The sequence below is a fragment of the Sinocyclocheilus rhinocerous genome, unplaced genomic scaffold (genome assembly GCF_001515625.1).
Source record: "Sinocyclocheilus rhinocerous isolate Xijiao unplaced genomic scaffold, SAMN03320098_v1.1 scaffold1435, whole genome shotgun sequence".
In the NCBI taxonomy this organism is placed as follows: domain Eukaryota; kingdom Metazoa; phylum Chordata; class Actinopteri; order Cypriniformes; family Cyprinidae; genus Sinocyclocheilus; species Sinocyclocheilus rhinocerous.
This window is the reverse complement of record NW_015644861.1, coordinates 174,070-194,446: the sequence shown is the minus strand read 5'-3', so window position 1 is coordinate 194,446 and position 20,377 is coordinate 174,070. Positions and strand designations below refer to the sequence as shown.

General features: G+C 36.6%; 1 protein-coding gene across 1 annotated transcript; it reads left to right on the top strand.

The window, feature by feature from the left end:
* Window positions 1-8,899: 8,899 nt before the first annotated feature.
* Window positions 8,900-17,821, top strand: LOC107758836 (FERM domain-containing protein 7-like). Its single transcript, XM_016576665.1, has 12 exons — window positions 8,900-9,028; window positions 11,371-11,475; window positions 12,609-12,651; window positions 13,278-13,356; window positions 13,444-13,541; window positions 13,661-13,775; window positions 14,451-14,598; window positions 14,708-14,803; window positions 15,300-15,463; window positions 15,952-16,020; window positions 16,579-16,654; window positions 16,728-17,821. The coding sequence occupies exons 1-12, from the start codon at window positions 8,900-8,902 to the stop codon at window positions 17,772-17,774; spliced, it is 2,169 nt and encodes a 722-aa protein (XP_016432151.1). The 3' UTR covers window positions 17,775-17,821.
* Window positions 17,822-20,377: the final 2,556 nt, after the last annotated feature.

Below are 20,377 nucleotides of genomic sequence, written 5' to 3'. Positions count from 1 at the left end.
TGGAAATAAATAGTACAAAAAATAGTTAAAAATGTTAAAGCAAACATTTTAATTTAAATATTTTTTTTAATTGTCAGCCCATGTTTAATGCATTTCATGTTCTTTTTTCCATTTGTTTGCTGTTTTAGAATAATATTGTTCCATTTGTTACCTTTTTTAATTAAAATGCTTGTAAACAGTGCAAAAAAAAATACAATTACAAATGTTAAAGCAAACTTGCATTTGCGTTTGTAATTTGTTATTTTGTTTTCAGAATTGTGATTTGCTCTGCACTTCTCGGCCACCGTAGTTTAGTTATTTTTTTCATGTTGGCAAAACTGTGTAAAAGGTTCATTGAATTTGCTTTCAAGTGCCATTCAGTCTAAGGATGGCATTAGTATGTGTGAAGGAAACCTGCTGATATAAAATCTCACAAATTTAAGCATTGATTAAACACTAAAAACCTTTTTAGCTGCAATCTTCGACAGACCAACGACGTCAGTGCTATCGCCTTAATTAAAAAGGGGCAAAAAGTGCTAGAGGTTTTCATTGCGACTATAAATATTAGTTACTCCTGCATCAAACTAAATCCAAATGAAACTAATGCAGTATGAAGAAATACAAAGACATTTTACTAAACAGAAAACAGGATGTGATTTTGAGCTAAATAAATGCATGATGCATACACGCATCTATTTTCAGCATAGTGTAGGCACAAGGCCAAAAATGCTGAAATCCACCCAGATAAGGTGAACAAATGAAAAAGTCAACTTAAAGGAAAAACATGATCCATGAGATAATGGAGAAAACACCTAGTTTCAGCCTCTTTCATCTGTATTCAACCTCAAATTCCCCAAAAGATCAATCATAGGACAGATCTAAAAAAAAAACTTGTCTTGTCTTGTTTTAATCTAGAGTGTCTATCAAGTACCTGGATTTATGGGTATATGAAAGCAGTTATTTTTTGCTTGATCCAAAAGTAGCACAATCAATCAATTGCGATGGTGCTGTCATTGACCTGTTGCTAATATTTTTAGGTTTTTTTTAAATACACTACTGTTCAAAATTTTGGGGTCAGTGAGATACTTTTATTTAGTAAGCATGCATTAAATTGATCAAAACTGGCAGTAAAGAAACATATATTTCTGTATATATTATATTACTGTATATTGACTTCATATATTAAATTATATGTCTAATGCAACAGAAGATATCTATTTAAAATAAATGCTGTTCTTTTGAACTGTCTATCCATCAAAGAATCCTGAAAAAAAATGCAGCACAACTGTTTCTCAGCCATCAAATCAGCATATTAGAATAATTTCTGAAGGATCATGACGACACTGAAGACTGGAGTAATGGCTGCTGAAAAGTCAGCTTTGCCATCACAGGAATAAATTACATTTTAAAATATATTAAAATAGAAAATTATTTTATATATTTAACAATATTGCTGTACTATATTTTTAATCAAATAAATGCAGCCTTGCTGAGCATAAGAAAAATCTCACTGACCCTAATTTTTTGGATGGTAGTGTGCATTACTGTACATGGCCAAAAATTTGAGTTGTGAGTGGATTACGTTCAATCAAACTGGATACGTCTATTCAAACCATTCACACTGGCTTTTGTGAACTGTATCAACCATGAGAAGATCAGACTATTCCTTTAAAGGAATTCTATCTAGCCAATATGCCATTTCTCTTGCTTCTCTTTGCAGACCTTTCTGAAGATCAGAGGTTTGGCTTGAGGGGTTAATGAGTGTCCAGATTTATTCTGACACTGACCTTCTCTCTCTGCAGCAGGAAACTTATCAGTGGTATTAATAGATTAATGAAATCATAAGCAAAGCCATTAATCATCTCAGGAGTACCTTTCAGCAGGTACTCGACTCTCTGTTTCTTGTTGGCAACATCTCGACTCTGAAATGAAACAACACAGACCTGCAGTTCGGAAGACAGTGAGACTGACTGAGACAGATCTTATGCAAATACAGTCTACATCCACGAGGCAGATCATAGCACAGCACATACATTACCAATAACCACTAATGGAAATGGAACCTCATAAGACAATAGATTTCAATGTCTTTCAATGTCAATGTTTCAATAGTCTGATATTGGAAAATTGCCAAGCTAACACCACAATACTCTAATAAGCATAAATATACATACTACATAGCACACACAAATACTGGGTCAATTGTTTAGTTTATTTAGCTTTCATTTAGTTTTAGTTTATTTATTAGAAGTCTCTTATGCTCACCAAGGCTGCATTTATTTGGACAAAAATACAGTAAAACAGTAATATAGTGAAATATTGTTACAATTTAAAATAGCTGTTTTCTATTTGAAAATATTTTAAAATGTAATTTATTTCTGTGATGGCAAAGCTGAATTTTCAGCATAATTTCTCCAGTCAGTGTCACATGAAGTTTCTAATATTTTTTTGTGGAAACTCGGACATATTTTTTCAGGATTCTTTGAGAAACAGAAAGTTCAAGAGAACAGCATTTTTTTTTTTGAAATTATAAATGTCTTTACTGTCACTTGCTGAATAAAAGTAAAAATTACTTTAAAAACAAACAAATAAAACTTACTGACCCCTAACATTTGAACAGTAGTATATTGTCTGCAATATTTATATATCGTTTCCAAAGTTTTGACCAAGGACCCTTTTCTTCTGTAGTCTTGATACTGATGTGTATTATGTTGATGACAATACATTTTCTTGAATTTCTGCTTGAGAGAGCATAACTGTTCAAACATTTTTTTTAAAGGGGTCATATGATGCTGCTAAAAAGAACATTATTTGGTGTAATGAAATGTGTTTATGCGGTTTAAGGTTCAAAAAACACATTATTTTCTACATACTGTACATTATTGTTTCTCCTCTATGCCCCGCCTTTCTGAAACGCGTCGATTTTCACAAAGCTCATCGTTCTGAAAAGCGAGGTGTGCTCTGATTGGCCAGCTATCCAGTGTGTTGTGATTGGCAGAATACCTCAAGCGTGTGATGGAAATGTTACACCCCTGACCATACTGTGATGCCCTGTCCGGCCGGAGCGACGAGACAAAAACATTAAAACCCATTATAAACGAGGCATTTGTTGCATCCAGTGGGAACATAATTACGGATTATAATGACTTATACTGTCTTTTTACGCACTGCGTTGCATCGCGCCGCGTAAACAAAAAACCATACCTGCATTTGTGATCGGAGAAATGACAAACAACAAACGCTACTCTACACTGCTCAAAACTCGCGTTTGAATCATCAGTGGCAAATCCTTAAAATGAAAACGTACTTACAGTCTGTGAGTCACAACAGCCGGCATTGTAGTCTACTCTCCCAGGATCAGGAAACAGTCCTCCATAAAATGCGCTGCACACATCTGAATATTTGGGCTGAACTGTTCTGGAACAGTGTTGTAAATACAACTTAACCACTGATTTCTAGTCGTGTCCTCTTTTGGAAGGCCAAACAAAGTAGTTTCGCTTTCAGTGTGACCGGAGGCCGGAGGCCTAGAGTGACCGGCGGACTAGAGTATGCGGAGGCCGGCTTGAGTGAGCATAGGCGGGCGGGCTTGAGAACGGCGCGGCCGGCAGATTCAACGGAGAAAGGAAAAATTGAAATCGCATCATATGACCCCTTTAAAAATCACCAAGATCTTCTGTTACATGGCTTAGTTTTAAGGAAACAAACCATTAAACATCCCAATTAACATACAAAGTGACCACTGAACATTCTCTTTCTCCATATAAATTCCTCTGTCTAGTCGTTTAAGCTGTGACATGTAATCTCATTTAAAACACAAGAGAAGAAGGAGATTTAAAAATCAAAAGAGAATGAATCCACATTAACGTTCGTTCCACGGTATAAAACAGTAGGGGTTTAAATTTCATTTCCGTGTGGATAAAGGGATTGCTCTCCCTATCTCTCCCTCTCCACCTACTTCTTTTATGAAGCGAAGACGGAGTCTGATCCAGCAGCGTGGACAATTTTAATAGGCTGTGACATTGTCCTTGGTCATGACATCAGCTGGAGAGTGAATACACAGGAGGACTTCTCATGAGACATGGACCCCAGAGGGGTGAGTGGGTTGGAAAAGGATTGGGATTGTCTTGTGAGACAAGTGAACAAGTTATTAAGAGCTCAAAGACACTTTCGTATCCTTTTTTCTGTTGTTGTTAGACGTGCCATACCTGAGGGCTGCATATACATTTGCTGGACCACTCTGAGGAAATTTTCTTGTGAACATCTTCATACATAGATTAAGTTTCTTTATTCAGGGAAGGACATTTAGAGATATGTAACATGATTCACTCATAAATCACTTATTTAACTCACTAGCTCGACACTATTTACCTTTCTAATACACATTCTCAAATCTTTCATCAAGTCTCACTTTACATTTTTTTATGTGAATATCCTGTTTCTCTCGTCACATTATAAAGTGGGTTTTGAATAAAATGTTTTTGAAAGAAGTCTCTTATGCTCACCAAGTCTGCATTTATTTGATCAAAATACAGTAAAAAATAGTGTTACTGTTAAATATTATTACAATTTAAAATAACTGTCTTAATATATTTTAAAATGTAATTGGCAATTTTCAGGATAATTTGATGAATAGAAAGTTCAAAAGAACAGTATTTATTTGAAATAGAAATCTTTTGTAACATTATAAATGTCTTTACTGTTATTTTAAAATCAATTTAACGCATCCTTGCTGAATAAAAGTATTTCTTTATGTTAAAAAAACCATTGACCCCAAACTTTCAAATTGTAGTGAATGTTTCTTGCAAGAAAAAATTAAAATACTGCTACTTTTGAATGGTTGTAAATGGAGAAAGATGCTTTTCTACTGGTCAACATTATCTACAAGCAAAGGCTAACCGTTTACTTCAACATAAAAATTGTTCTGGTCCAGTAACATTAGATGCCAAACATTCAGTGCAAATTTGAGAAGCAGAATGATAAATCACATAAACTGAACCACCAGAAGCCAGACAAAATGCAGGTCTTAAACTTTAAACGGCATCTGTGCAAACGGGGGGAAAGCAACCATAGGGGATTAGCTAATGGGAAGACAGTTGTTTGGCTAAATACCTTGATTTGAGTGTGTAGGTGAATTAATCATCAGGGGCAAAGTGGCTGGAATGGTTTAGACCTTTTCCAGTGTCTATTTTTTCTCAGACCCCCAGGGTGAGATGAACCAGAGGACCACTGACTGCTTACTAAATTAACAGAAGAGCTCTAAAATATATCACCCTTCTCATGCCAGGCGGTGTATGACATTTTCCAAATGACACCCTTGACATTTTGTAGTAACCCTTTCTGGGCATTTGTGCTTTTATATCCTTCAAGTGGAAAATGAGTAATAACAAGGAATAAAAATTTTAAAGTGGGAGAAAAAATTGGATGAGACAATTTGCAATTTACACACATCAGTACACACACAACGACATAGAGAGCAATAGGTGGAGCGCACACTTTTTACTTCAGTGAACTTTTTTTTAAGATAGGGTATTTTTTTTACAGAGTGTCTATTTACACTAAGTGCAAGTCCTTGTTGGCAGAAGCTATTTAAACTAATCTGCCCACCAATTCTGGTTGAGCTAGATGACATTACAAAAGATGCCTATTTAACAACAGCAGGAGTGGCGTATGCAGTAAGGCGTTTGACGGTAACTTTTGACACAACTGACCGGAGTTCAAATCCGCCTTTTACTGAACTCGTTCTTCTACCGTTCTTCCCTTTTCCCATCACATATCAGATCACATATTTAATAATAATGTGTTTATCGGGTAGGGTTAGGGATAGGTTTGAGAGGGCTTTATTGTCCCAAAAAGGCAGCATCCATTTAATAACTTTAATAAAAAATGATCATTTACATTAAATAAGTTATTATTGCATATGTTTTATAATGTACTACAATACTGAGGTGCAATTATCTGCAATATAATCTAACAACTATTTACATTTATTGCAAAGAAAATACTGCTATTTTTACATAGTGTAAATAGAATCTATTGTTATTTGCACTCAGGGTAAATAGCATATCACTAAGAAAATACTGCTATTTTCATTTAGTGTAAATAGAATCTAACGCTATTTGCACTTATTGTAAATAGCATTGTTATTTACACAGTGTAAATAGAATCACTTATTTGCACTTAGTGTAAATAGCATCTATCGCTATTTGCACAGTGCAGATAGCCACTGCCATTTTTTTTTTTTAAGTCAGTTATGAGTTCACCTAAGTGAACCATATCCACATGCGCTTCTATTACAGATCTATATTCACATCTTGCATGTGCCTTGGAGGGCATTTACACTTGATCAGCTATCTGATCAAAATAATGCAAAGTCATCAAGTGTAAATACCCTTTTAAAATCTTGACTGCCGATATTTAACATTTTCACCATTACTGTCCAGGAAAAAAATACAGTCCATTCTATACAATTTTTGTGACAACATGCCCCAGAGACAGGGCATGTGAAGTAGGTGTTTGAAACGAACACACAAAACTGCTAAAGAGAAAAAGCATAATTGTTATACGAGTCAACCGCAAACCTAACAACATTTGTTCTAAAAATGTTTTGCTAACGTTTCCATTAAGTTTTTTTTTTTTCAATTCTTTTTGAGTGTTAACTGGACGTTCAAAACATCCAGTTCTTATGGTTATGTGAACATTAGAGACAACAGTAAGTAAATGTTCCATTTTACAATTTTGCAAACATTATGGGAATATTACTTTTGAATGTTTTCTGAGCCATCTGATACTAATAAGTAGTAACATTTAAAAAAACATTAGAGTAACATCCAACTAAAATATTTCAGAAAAATGTTCCATAAACAATGTGTAAATAATGTTTTTGTGCTAACATTTTGAAAACGTTATTAAAGACCAGACATCTTTGGGTAATCATTCTATTAATGTTACTGGAAGAATGTTCATAACGTTGAGAGAACCTTGTCAGAACATTCCCTTTTAATGTACTGGGCTAGAGCTGATTTGCTTTTAATTTAGTGATAATTGGTAAGAAGTGGCCCAGTATTTGGTTTAGCTGTTATGTTCAGCTTTGGGGGTTATTCGTTTTATTAAGTTGTACAAATACAACTTAGGCTACATCTTCATATAAACATATTTCTGACGTTTCTAGGCCTAATTGTTTTTTAGGCTGCAGTTCTGTGGCAAAATGTGTGCGTAAGGAGAAAAAAATGTGTGTAAAAATCAGAGCAGAAATGAGCATTTCTCCAGATGTTGTAGTTTACAGGTTAAGGTGGTCGTAGAGACAGATTACCTCTCAGTCGCCGTAAACGGGCCTCAGAATTCACGGTGGAAAACACACAGACAGACAGGGGCTCGGAAAATCAAACAGGGCCGGTGTGATGATGATGATGATGTGTGATGGAACAGTAGCAGCTGGTCAGCTCCGGCTTCAGCTCCCTTTACAGGTTCCGCTCTGCCGTATCAAAACAAGAGATTACATTCACCTGCCGAGGAATACAGAGCACAAAAGGTGAGAAAGAGAGAAACAGATCAGTTGTGTGACGTTTTTTGTGAGGTTGACATGTTTTAATTAGTTGTTTGATCTCCATGTCCTCTTACATTTGTATACGCTTTTTCCAGACATGAAACTAGTTACAGTATTTGTTTTCACCTGGGTCGTTGCTTTGGAATTCATTAGGAAATACTGCCACCTCATGGAAAATATTAGGAGTTGCAGCTGACGTGATTTCTCTGAACTAGAATTTCTACCAATGGTAGCTTCGTTAGAGATGCATAGAGAAATGCTTGTATGGTAGCCTGTCGTAAACCGTAAAATACAGTTTTACTCTCTTTTGTCATGCCACAAATATTATAGCCGTGATACAATATATGGAAGACTGGGGCTAGTTGTCACATTTTTACTCCATTGAATATTTCTCAGGAGTTGATGGGCTGTAATGTTGTGCCAAGGGATGTTTTTTTTAAGCATAAAGTGTGCCACAAGTTACTAGAAATCAGACAAAATCAGCCTGGGACTAGATTTTCACATTTCTCATAAGACTGGGGCTAGTTGTCACATTTTTTCTCCATTGAATATTTCTCAGGATAGTTTTTTTTTTTTTTTTTAAGTTTCCGAGTAGGCACATATCTGCAAGTCTTCACAAAAATTCCAAGGGGGAAAAACAGGTCACATGTAGACCTTTTGTGACAACATGCCCCGCTATTAGGTAAGTTTCAGCTTTAAACTTTCAGCAAAAATTAAACTGCAAACATTTCTGAAACACAAAACAATTTCAGCCCATTATTTTGAAAGAAATTAAAGCTTTTATTTATTGTGCTAAATTGATAAAAAGTGATAATAAAGACCTATATTGTTAGAAAAATTATATTTTAAATAAATGCTGTTCTTTTTAACTTTCTTGAAAATTCAGCTTTGCATCACAGAAATAAATTATATTTTAAAGTATATGAAGATCTATTCTAAGAGAATTGTTTTAAATAGTAATAATGTTTTACAATATTATTGTGTGTGTGTGTGTGTGTGTGTTTGGCTGCGGTGTGGTGTGGTGTATTTTTTCCATTGGCTTTTCTATGACTTTATTCAACGATGAATACATCGACTAAACTAAATATTTTACGATTATAATTTTGTTAACAACATAAAAACCGGCGATTCTGCGCGTTGTAGAGTTACAGATTTGTGTTGATTGTGAAGCGTGTGATGCTGTGGGTTGAGATCGGATACAGTAGAGCTGCTGATGCTGCTCAGTTTAAGAACAGGATGCTTGAACACTCGTCACGAGACCGCAGCGCGCAACTCCCTCACTATAGCATCAAACGGATAATATCACACATTATGGGCCCTCTGTCGTTTATTTAAAAGAAAAGTGTGGTGCTTAAACCCTAAACTGATGCACAGAAGATGGGGGATAAGTTCGAATTGCAGAAGACACCTGTCAATAAGACAGTTGTGCGGAAGAAGAACAAGAATGAGAAACTGCGATTACACGTCATCTTTTTAGACGACAGCGAGAGAGTTTTCGAGGTGGAGGTGAGAGATCATATATATATATATACAGACCGGGGCAAGTTGTCACAAGGGTGCTATGGGTAACTATAAGATCCAGAAGCTTGTTTCTATAGCAGTGGTTTTGTTTGCCGTCCTAAATTAGAATTTTGTCTTCAAACTAACTAATAGCATAATATTTTTGCTATAGCCTTGGCCTATCTGTTGTTTAAACAAGTGAACACAATAAAGCCACATTTCAGACTAGAATCAACTGTATAATGAAGGTAGATTTTTAATGAAAGATAAATTGTAGTTTTCATAAATGGCAGATTGGGGCAAGTTGTTACATACATATTTACTTGTTTCCCAAATAATGGTTTGATATGTTTGTATGTTTCCTTTTTCACTTGTGTCTGATTTTTTTTTTCTTTTTTATGTTTTATAGTTTAAATTTTACTGCATATAGTGTCTCTCTATTAAGGCATACTATCAGAAAAAGGACAGAATGTGTTCAGTGATTCTTATTTTTTTTTTCTTTGTGGAAATGTAGCTTTTTTTGTAGCTGAGACTTCAAGCTATGTGCCTATACAAAAATTGACTTTCAAAAATAACCCTACCCTGTGAAATATTCAGTAAAGTAAAAAGTGTGACAAGAAGTCTACACTATAATTACATTTTACACTATAATTACATTTTGTAATCACTGAAGTACAAGAGTTTCTTTAATGTATGGTGTAGCTGGTAACAAGGGCGATACACAATTATGACGTTTAATCACTTATTTATCTACATTTTACAATTATTTACATTTATACGTTTCTATACGCTTTGATTTAAAGTAAATGATTGTAAAATGTAGATACATGTGTGTGTGTGTACGTGTGTGTGTGTGTGTTTTATGTCATGTGTTTTGTGTGTGTGTGGATTCTCTCACATTTGGTCCAGCTGTGTTTTGCTTGTAAAGGAGCATCATTTCATGTCCCATTATCCTCTTGCTGCTTCTGCTTCAAGGGGGATGCTGTGTGTGTATGTGTGCGTGCATGCTTGGGGGTTTTCACTGCTTTTACACAGCTCAATCTTGTCCTACCAGTCAGAAAAAGCAGGTGAGATATAAAGTGTGTGTGTGTGGGGGGGGGGATAGACAGAAAAAAAAGACAGAGAGTGAGTTAGTAAGTGGCCGTGAGGCATGTGTGTGTCTGAATAGGGGTAAATATTGTGGCCAGCACTGAACAGAAGCTTGTCCTGGCCTCATTCCAGAGAGCATGCCAGCATTCCCCTATCCTCAGGCAAAACAGGCAATTAGTAAAGAGGCAGTGAAAAATAAAAAAAAATTGCAGAGAAAGATGGCAGGTTGCAGAGAGATAATCTGTTGTTTCAATTGATACTTGGTCAAGAAAATTTAATTTCAGCATATTTAGTGGTGCTTGCTATTGTTATTTTTAAAACTGAGGGTTAGGTTTTTCTCGAATTCCCTACGCTTAAGTATTAAATATCGAAATTAACGACACCTCAGATTGTGTGGTTTGTTGAGGAAAGCTGTTATTGTTTGTCTAAGCCTAAGCAATCCCAATCCATGCTGAAAAGACCAGCTGAAACCAACCTAAGATTGTTAGATGGTTTTACATGGTCTTCCAGCCAAGTCAGGATATTTCTTTGTTCAGTGTTTTGATATAGATTGTGTTTCCTGGATACACAAAAAAAGTTAGCACTGAATTAAAGTGCATGATCAATGATGATAAAAATCCCATTTGTTCTGAATAAACAGTGCAAGAAAGCATCCATTATGTCTTCACAAGTATTTACAAAGTCTGTATGTTCTGACATAAATTTACCCTGCCATAAGATTCAAGGATCTATCTTTGTACTGTGCTCTATGTTTCAGCCTCTCTATGCTTGTTCCAGACTTTATCCCTCTATCTTCTTCTCATGTTCCTTGTCTTTGACAGGATAATGGGGAGGTTCTATGCCCCGCTGTCACAGTAAATACAGGCTTCAGGAACACATCCTCACACACATATGTGCCCACAAACACATTCATCAGATAGCAACCCTGTATTTTGAGGCTGACTCAGTGAGCATCTGACTTTCCCATAATTCTGTTTGAGGAGTTCAGTTGCTGCAGATTCAATTACCAGAGAAAGTTGCTCTAAGAGTCACATTCTGCTCAAATCGCATCACCATCTCATTACCACCCGCATCAAGTAATAGAGATGGAAGAAAGAAGAAAATCTGAGTAATTTCACAGTGACACTGCAATCACATCACTCAAAAGTAACATTGATGCAAGCAGCACTGAGACCAGTATCAATTTTGAAATGTCATGTAAGATGTATAAATCATTTTATTCTCTGTTCTGTGATTTATTCTTCTTCATCTTCCCACAGAGAAAGATTCTGGGTTCGGATTTCTTCAATAAGGTGTGTGGTCATCTAAAGCTGCTGGAGAAAGAGTACTTTGGCCTGGAGTTCCGTCACCATACTGGCAGCTATGTGAGTCAAAACCTTTGACCTGTCAATAACGTCAATAACAGAATTTGATCTTAATCAGCAGAGTATAGCCCTTCGAGGAATATTTCACCCTTGAAAAATTAACATTTGGTCATCATTTACACACCTTCATGTTGCTCCAATACTGAATTTCTTCCTTCTGTGGAACACAAAAGAAGACATTTTCTGTAACATAGTTGGTTGCTCTTTTACATGCAATTATAATGAATGGAGTCTAGAACTTTCAGTCTTCAAAAAGGATGCAAAAGCACAATAGCGATGTCATAAAGTGGTCCATAAGTCGAAATTATAGTCATTGCTCACTGAAAATTTTGACATCCACCAAACTCTTTGCAATGACTTCAGGAGGTGTAGTGATGGTCTTTTGAGTGAGATTTTTTAGTCGGTTCATCCAGTTCAAGAAAAATCTGAATGATTTGTTCACAATTCGGACTGATTTGATCAATCATTGATCATGTTGCGTTGATCTTGTCGCAGCTGTTATTGAGTTAATAGCTTCAGTTAATTGCATGGCAAAATTTTCAGTGAATAATGACTTCAGATTTGTTCTGACGAAAGTATGGTTTTGAACAGTTGAACAATAAATTACAGAATTTAAATTTTTGGATGAACTGTCCCTGAAAATAGATAGTTATGTTAAGACATCTCGCTGAAAGTTTAGCATGGTAATATTCATGGCAATGTTAATGAATTTGGTATTGGCGGAATACATCTGCTGCTATGTTGCTGCGGCAGAGCAAGTACCGAGACTTGCTACTGCCAATACATCCACAGGCATGCTGCTGTGAGCATGTTGAAAATACTGCTGCTGTACATACTACATAAATTAAATAACCCCCATATACTGTATAACATACATGAAATTACCCGTATCAGATCTATACAGGTGGAGCTGGGGAAGTTGGAGGGTTTCTAAAGCACACTGCTACAGCCAGCACTAGCGAAGTATTTGAATGTTGAGCAGCAAGCTCATTGGCTGCTGATGCGAAAAGAAACCAATCAGCTGTGCCATGTGAATAATGATGTGGTTATATCAGATTGAGATAGAACCTATCGGCCTGTGCCATTTAGAGTTTCATGACAGAACTTTGTATTTGCTAACGTTTCTTCAACAGGTCTGGCTTGAACTCCTGAAACCAGTGGCTAAGCAAATCAAAAGTGAGTTTTCTTGTGTCATTTGTGTTTTTGTTTTGTTGTGACATGGTCCACTTGGTTAATTTTCTTATTATTAATTGTTCAGCAAATGCTTATGCTAACTTACAGTGGTGGTGAATGGGGAGTGACGTACCAGTTTTTAAGTTTTACTATTGGCAAGGAGAAAGATGTTAATTTAATATACTCAATATATTTTAGGGTATCTGCTATCATTATAAATTAGAATAGAGCATCTACGACAGTGAGCCATAAAATAGGGTTTCCATAAAAAGTGATTCAACAATTTAGTGATCAAACTCACCCCGAAACACTTTGACATAACACTCATTATGCTGGCCATGTAGAAAACTACATGAACAACTAAAAATGCAGCTGACACATCTTACCCCACTTTTCCCTACCCAGATGCTTACTGTAGACCCTAATAAGTAATCTCAGAAGTCAGTATTTGGACGTTATTGATTCAGTTCTTTCCTGAATTGAACCTTTTATTTACCATCACAGATGTTGAACCATTAGGCCATCACTTTTCACTATCCTTTTCCTTTAGTGAATATTAAGCTTATTAATAAAGTTGGCTTAATGCCAGTTTTATGGGTCAAATTAGATTGTGTGCTTCCCACCCATAGATATCAGTGATGTGGCGTTCCATTTTATAGTGAAGTTTTTCCCTCCTGACCCAGGACAACTGCAGAGAGGCTTAACCAGGTAAAGCACACGCACATGATTAAAGGCAGATAAACAGATGGTGATAGGTGATATGCGTTCAGTCTGACAGCTGCCTCTTTTATACAGGTATCTGTTTGCCCTTCAGATCAAACAGGATCTGTCAAATGGCAGTCTTACCTGTAACGATAACAGCGCCGCCCTGCTGGTCTCTCATATACTGCAAGGTAGGTCTCATTGAAAGTTTACATGCCAGCAAAATTCAGAGCTTTCAAATCTTGATTGATTTATCTTGTTTGATTATCACATGCACATTATATTTTTCTCTCTCTGTCCCCATTTGTAGCAGAAATTGGGGACTATGACGAGGAGCTGGACGCTCATCATCTTGAAAATAAGCAATATGTGCCAAACCAAGAGTACTTGGACCACAAAATCATTCGCTTTCACAAGAAGCACAGGTAACATACAGCTACACACCATATAAGCATACCAGAATAATAATATTTCCATTAACATGCAGGTCCTATAATGTACACAGTGCTTGGTAGATTACTTACAAATTGTAATCCATTACCGATTACAAATTATAATGTAATCTATTATATGAAAAACATGTTAGGTAATGTAATCAGACTATTTATTATTATTATTATTATTTCTACTTTCTTGTGACCTAACCTTTGACTTTATCACATTGATTTAAATCGGATAATTGTGTACCATATTGATATAAAAATACAACATGCAGTGCATTAAACATTACATTGTGGTTTACAAAACTGGGTTTTGTGAAGGAACTGCCGGGAGTTCATAAGTTAATGAAAGGCTAATAGTTAATTAAATCATAAAAATCTAAAATTAAAATAAATCCAGTGGTCAAAAACTGTGTTTCCATGTAATTATAGTCACCTGACTAGTGGCTGGTCTGTGTGTGCAATTCCATAAAACTGGAGGACTTTTCAAACATATGTAAGTGATAAACGATTTTTGGAATCTGATTACATAATCCAGACTGCATATAATTTAGATACTACCCAGCACTGAATGTACATGATATGCTATGATAGACTTAGTCGCCAAATCAAAACCCAAATGAGTACTTGAACATCTAATAATGTGGTTTTTGGGGTCAGAGGTCACACTCCTGCTGAATCAGATGTGCATTTGCTGGAGGTTGCCCGGAAAATGGACATGTACGGGATCCGCCCTCACCCTGCCCATGATGGAGAAGGCATGAGGATCAACCTTGCTGTCACACATATGGGAGTGCTCGTTTTTCAGGTACTGTACAAAAATATATGCTTACGCTTTAGCCTTATAATTGGAAACACACACAAAAACAAATATACACAACAACCTTAAATGCAGCTAAGAAATATACCGTTATCAGGGAAACACAAAGATCAATACCTTCAGCTGGGCCAAGATCCGAAAGCTGAGCTTCAAGAGGAAACATTTCCTGATCAAACTCCACACTGAGACTGGGGTGAGACACAAACAATCCCTCCACAGCAACAGCTGTTTTTTTACATCGGAATCTGTGGGGAAAAGTATAAAATAGTTCCTCAGCAACACTTAAAATAATCTTAATCTTTATATATTATATCTGCAATGTTTGTGCTAACTTCTAGATTTACATTTAGTCATTTAGCAGACAATTTATACAAAGCTGACAGATTTACAAATGAGGAGCAGCACAAGCAATTTATCATGAGAGACAACAGTATGATAGACAATTAAAAAAAGATAAACAACGTAAAATGCAAGAAGGCAGATGCACAAATGTAGTTTATTTTCCTAAATAATCAACAACAATGAAGTGGTAAAATTGCCATTAATATTGGAATATATTTCTAAGCTATCTTCAGGCTGAATGCATTTAATTTGAGGCTGGAAATGCTTTAACAATCAACAAAATGAATAGTGCGTGGAATGTTTAGTAAAATCCTCATATGTCATTCACTCAACTCTTATTGTGTTAGTCTTCAAGGAGAGACACTGTTGAGTTTTCCATGGCCAGCAGAGATGTGTGTAAGGCATTCTGGAAAATGTGTGTGGAGTATCATGCTTTCTTCAGACTTGCCGAAGAGCCCAAGTCACATCAGAAGTCCATTCTGTCTAGCAAAGGATCTAGTTTCAGATACAGGTATGTGACAGAGAGACTTTAGATTTATGGAATGCAATGAGAAGCCCCAGTTGTCTAATACTTTATGCTATTATCCATCCTAATCATCTTCCATAAACCTTTGAGAGACTGTAATGAAGATATTAAACAGAGTAGTTATAATCTTCTTTGCTAAACACATCTAGAGACTTTAGTCATTGGTTTATAAGTGTGAAATTGAAACAGCAGTATAATAAAAATGATGTGTGGAAACCTTGTCAGAAACTGTCCGCATTTTGAGTAAGTTTAATTCATGTATTGACAATCATTGATCATGTTCAGGATATGATGCATCATACACAGTTTGATTTTATATCAAAAATTAATATTTAGTTTTAGCAGCAGGAAAATGGATTGTCACAATAGAATGACAGCTTGTTTTTACAGCAATACACTCTACTGTTCAATATTTAATATTTATATGTCAGTAACAATTGTCTCCTTTTATTCTTATGATTGTGGTATTGTAGTGGCAGGACACAGAAGCAACTTCTTGAGTGTGTGGGCTCTGGAAACAAGAAACATTTGCCCTTTGAAAGGTAAGATATTATGCTGGGTGTTGTATGTTGGGGGGATACATTTGTGCATAAATTGTACTTGTAATTTCTGGGCCACTAGTGGGAATAATCGTAATAGCAAAAATTATATAATTGTTTCCCAAACACTCTAGCTGTCTTCTGTTGGATTAGACAATTCGGCAATCCTGAACTAACACCAATGGTTGAGTCAACATTACTGTGTTGAGCCACTCAAACAAAGGTCCTCATGAACACACCATCTGAAAACTTCAAATGGGACACCCTACAATTTCATGAACGGACAAGTGATGACCATTTAGAGTCCTTAAGACCCCAAGTACACATCGAGTGCACCATTTGGGACGGGAACCAACAGAGCAATGCCAAATACACCACCGATTTTACATCTTTTGAGAAAGACAACCTACAAATGGTGTAAAGTTGACTTTGAACATTAAACTGCAATGTGTTTTAACATTTTCACTTTTAAGTTACAAGAATATAGTCTTTAGGGAATTGGACAGTGCTGTAGTGGTTCGCTTTTCACTGCATCTACAGCCTGTTTTGTACTTTTTTCAGAAGTTACTGCAAGTCTGAATATGACACACGACAGTGCAAATCCTCTCCTGACATACTGACTGATGTCTCTAAGCAGGTATTGTACTAGTTACTTACATTTGGGATGTGTTTTTGGATCATGTTTCTCAAGTTGTTTCTTTCTCCCATAGCTGTATGAGCATCTACGTCCCAACCCAACCGTTGCCGGGCAACACAGCGAACAGACAGGCGTAGCAAAGCGCAGCCTTTCTGCTGTGGAAGTCATGTTCGCTAATGAGCTGGAACGATCCAGGCCCTCGTCAAGAAATCCTGCCTTCTCAAGCAACTCTGCCTCGCCCAAGCTTCGTTCCCTTTCCACATCAGGAGCGGAACATCGTGGTAGAGGAGCTCAGAGACAAAAGGCAAAGAGACGATTGTCTCCTAGCGCCCAACATCTCGTGCTTCTCTATCCTAACACACCCCACCTCCAGTTCCACCCAGTGCTGCCAACTTTCCCACTCGCCACTCACCCGTACCTACTGCAAGACCATACGTCCTCATCCCTAGACCGCCTCCCTCAAACCCATCACAACCATGTGCCTCTGCAATACCTACCCAGACAAACTGCTCACTCGTCCTTGCCGTCCTCTTGCTTGTCACCACAACTACAGAAGCAGCAGGAAAGGCTCCGTTCCACTGGCCAGGGAGAATCGAGAATGTTCCCCAGAGGAGGACTAGGACTAAGGGCTGGGTTGAATAGTAAACTGGACTTGAGTGGAGTGGAAGCGGGCCATTACAGTGACGACTCCACCTTTCAGACCGGTTTGCCACGTCGAGCCTCAAGCCAGCCAGACTTCAAATTTCAGCGACCGACACTTGCCTCAAATGCCGCTGCCTACGCATCTGAGTACCGCCCGCTGGGATATTATCCACACCTTTCTCGACATCAGATTCCTACCAGGCCCATCTACCTTCCTCTTAGTCCTGCCCCTCTCCCAGAAAGACCCACTTCTTTATGTGTACTCGGCACAGGTAGTTATAGTGATTCGGATTCAGACACGTTTTACCCCTACTTTCCTGCACTGGGTAAAGTGGTACGTTCTGGTCCGCTGGCACGGATGCGCTTTTCTTCTGGAAGCCTCCAACTTGATGAAGAGGATGGAGAGGAGGAGGACTTGGACTGCCCAAATGATGAGAAGAATACAACTCTCACCACTGTTAAGGTGATGAAGTTGTAGCTATGTGTAGAATCTTGAACCTTGGCCGTGATTGATGGAGCTCAACAAATAATTAAAACCGATAGGGCCTGCAGACAATGCACTCTCATAAGTAATGGTACAAATACTGACACTGGGGTGGTACCCTTTCCAAAGGTACACCTTTGTACCCCGAGCCGAGCCGTGCCGTACTGAGCCGTGCCGAGCCGAGTCGTACCATGCAGTGGAAAAGCACCATTAGCTTATTCATATAAGTACCTTAAAGGTACATTTTACCTAATTGAGGGGTGTCCAATCCTGCACTCTTAAAAATAAAGATTCCAGAAGGGGGGATGAGGGGGTGGTGGTTGCAGTGATGCCACAGAAAAAAAAAATTTTTTGGTTCACCAAAGGTGCTTTCAGTGAACCATTCTTAGAACCATTTTTGTCTAAGTATGAAGAACATTTTAATAATCTAAAGAACGTTTTTCCACTAAAGAACCTTTTGTAGAATGGAAAGCTTCCATGGATATGAAAGGTTCTTCATAGAACCACAGATGCTAATAAGGATCCTTTATTTTGTGGTGTGGAGGGCCACATTCCAGCAAAGTTATGTTCTATCCCCAATTAAACACACCTGAACACGCTAATCAAGATCTTTTGGATCACTAGAAACTTTCAGGCAGCTGAGTTGGAGCTAAACTTTGCAGGAAGGTGGCCATGCAGGAGCAGGATTGGACATCTCTGACCAAAATGATACATATTAGTAACTTTTGAAAGGGTACTGCCCCAATGACAGCTTTTGTACTATTTTTTTCTTTTTCTTTTCTGAGAGTGTGGGGTAGTAACAAAAACAGAGAGGGCACATAATTAATCCGGTGACATGAGGTAATATTACTGTAAATAATAATAATTTAAAAAAAGAGAAATATTTCATGTCTATTTGCAACTCTGGTCTAAAGTTATATTTTGTTGTAAGCTGCTTTGAATTTATTTAAAGGGATAGGTTACCCTGAAATGAAAATTCTGTTATCATTTACTCACCCCAATGTCATTCCAAACCTATATGACTTTCTTTCTTCTATGGAACAGAAAAAAGAAAAGGAAGAATGCATCATTCAGAACAGCTTTGTGAAATGGATCAAGTGAAAAGATCTGAGTGAAAAGACTAAACATATAAATCAGACATGAATAGAGTGGATAGGATATCCTTCAAAACTGTGTTCCAAGGATTTTGAAAACATGCGGGTGTGTAAACAACGACTAAAGTGTCATTCTTTTAATATGTACTGAGTGAATAATCATTCTGTGGTGATTTAAAGTAAATCTACATTTTCAGGAAAAGTAAAGCAAAGTCCATAATAATGTAACTAATAATTACTCTGTTAGCTGAAAATTGAAACAGATTTTCAGATGTTTGTGTGGCTGGAAAACATTAGAAATTATTTCTCTCACATGTGTGCTACCGTAGTGATATGTATTTAAAAACATTTTTGCAAGGATGTGAAAATTTGTCAATAAATGAGGCATGTAATTTATTACAAGGTCATGCTTATTTAACACTACAAGGTTCAGTTGAATGTTTGCATACTTTAACCTTAGCACTCAACTTCTAACTGGCTACTAAGATAATCACTTGCACACTTTTAATGCCAAAAATCTTATCACGGATTTCATAATGGTATTTTTTTTATTTTTAGTATCATTCTTGTAGCTCAAACAGAAGCACATGAACTGATAAAATGTATAGACCTACCTTGAATGCACTGCAAGTCGCATAAATCAATTTAGCCAAAAAGAGCATCCGGGTTTGTCTCATTAAAGGGATAGTTACCCAAAAATGAAAATTCTGTCATCAGCAGATTAAAGAAATTCATACAGGTTTGGAACAACCTCAGGGTGAGTAAATGATGACAATTTTAATTTTTGGGGGGTGAACTATTCCTTCAAATGTTAACATTTGACTCACTGAATCGGTTAATAATTTGGAAACTTACCAAACAGATGAGTTTCACCTCATTACAGTACAACCTCAGCGTGAGTAAATGATGACAATTTTCATTTTTTTGTGTGAACTATTCCTTCAAATGTTAACATTTGACTCACTGAATCGGTTATAATTTGGAAACTTACCAAACAGATGAGTTTCACCTCATTACAGTATTTCATTACACTTGTCTGTTATTATAATTGTGCAAGCAGTCACACAAATATTTAGATTTTTAAAACAATTTAGTCACAAAGGAACATACAAAAATGATCAACAACTAAATCAACAATGACAAGAGTAGCATCTGTTAGCAAAATCACAAAAATGTAGTGCAACAATATATATAGATATTTATATAACATTTTCAACAAAAAATTAAAGAGTAAATGCACAGTAAAACTGCCCACTCATGTAAACAAATCATAAACTCTGCAAAAAATACAAACTTACTGGTCACGTCTGCATTTCACAGAATAGGTACAGGTAGTATATCTATTACTATACTGTATATCTGTATCTTCATGAAGAGTGCAGTGCAAGGAGTTCATTTCAGCTGGAAACAAGCCTATGAGATTGGTCAGCCGGTATATTTACATCTGATTACACTTTCTGAATAAATGTGAAAAAAATTGTACCTTTAAAAAGTACAACAGCT

Bases quoted from the DNA above. Each gene is read 5' to 3' on its own strand.
- LOC107758836 (XM_016576665.1), top strand. From the start codon at position 8,900: ATGGGGGATAAGTTCGAATTGCAGAAGACACCTGTCAATAAGACAGTT. The intron at 13,776-14,450 runs GTAACATACAGC...TTTTGGGGTCAG, and splicing joins CGCTTTCACAAGAAGCACAG to AGGTCACACTCCTGCTGAAT. The intron at 14,599-14,707 runs GTACTGTACAAA...TACCGTTATCAG, and splicing joins TGGGAGTGCTCGTTTTTCAG to GGAAACACAAAGATCAATAC.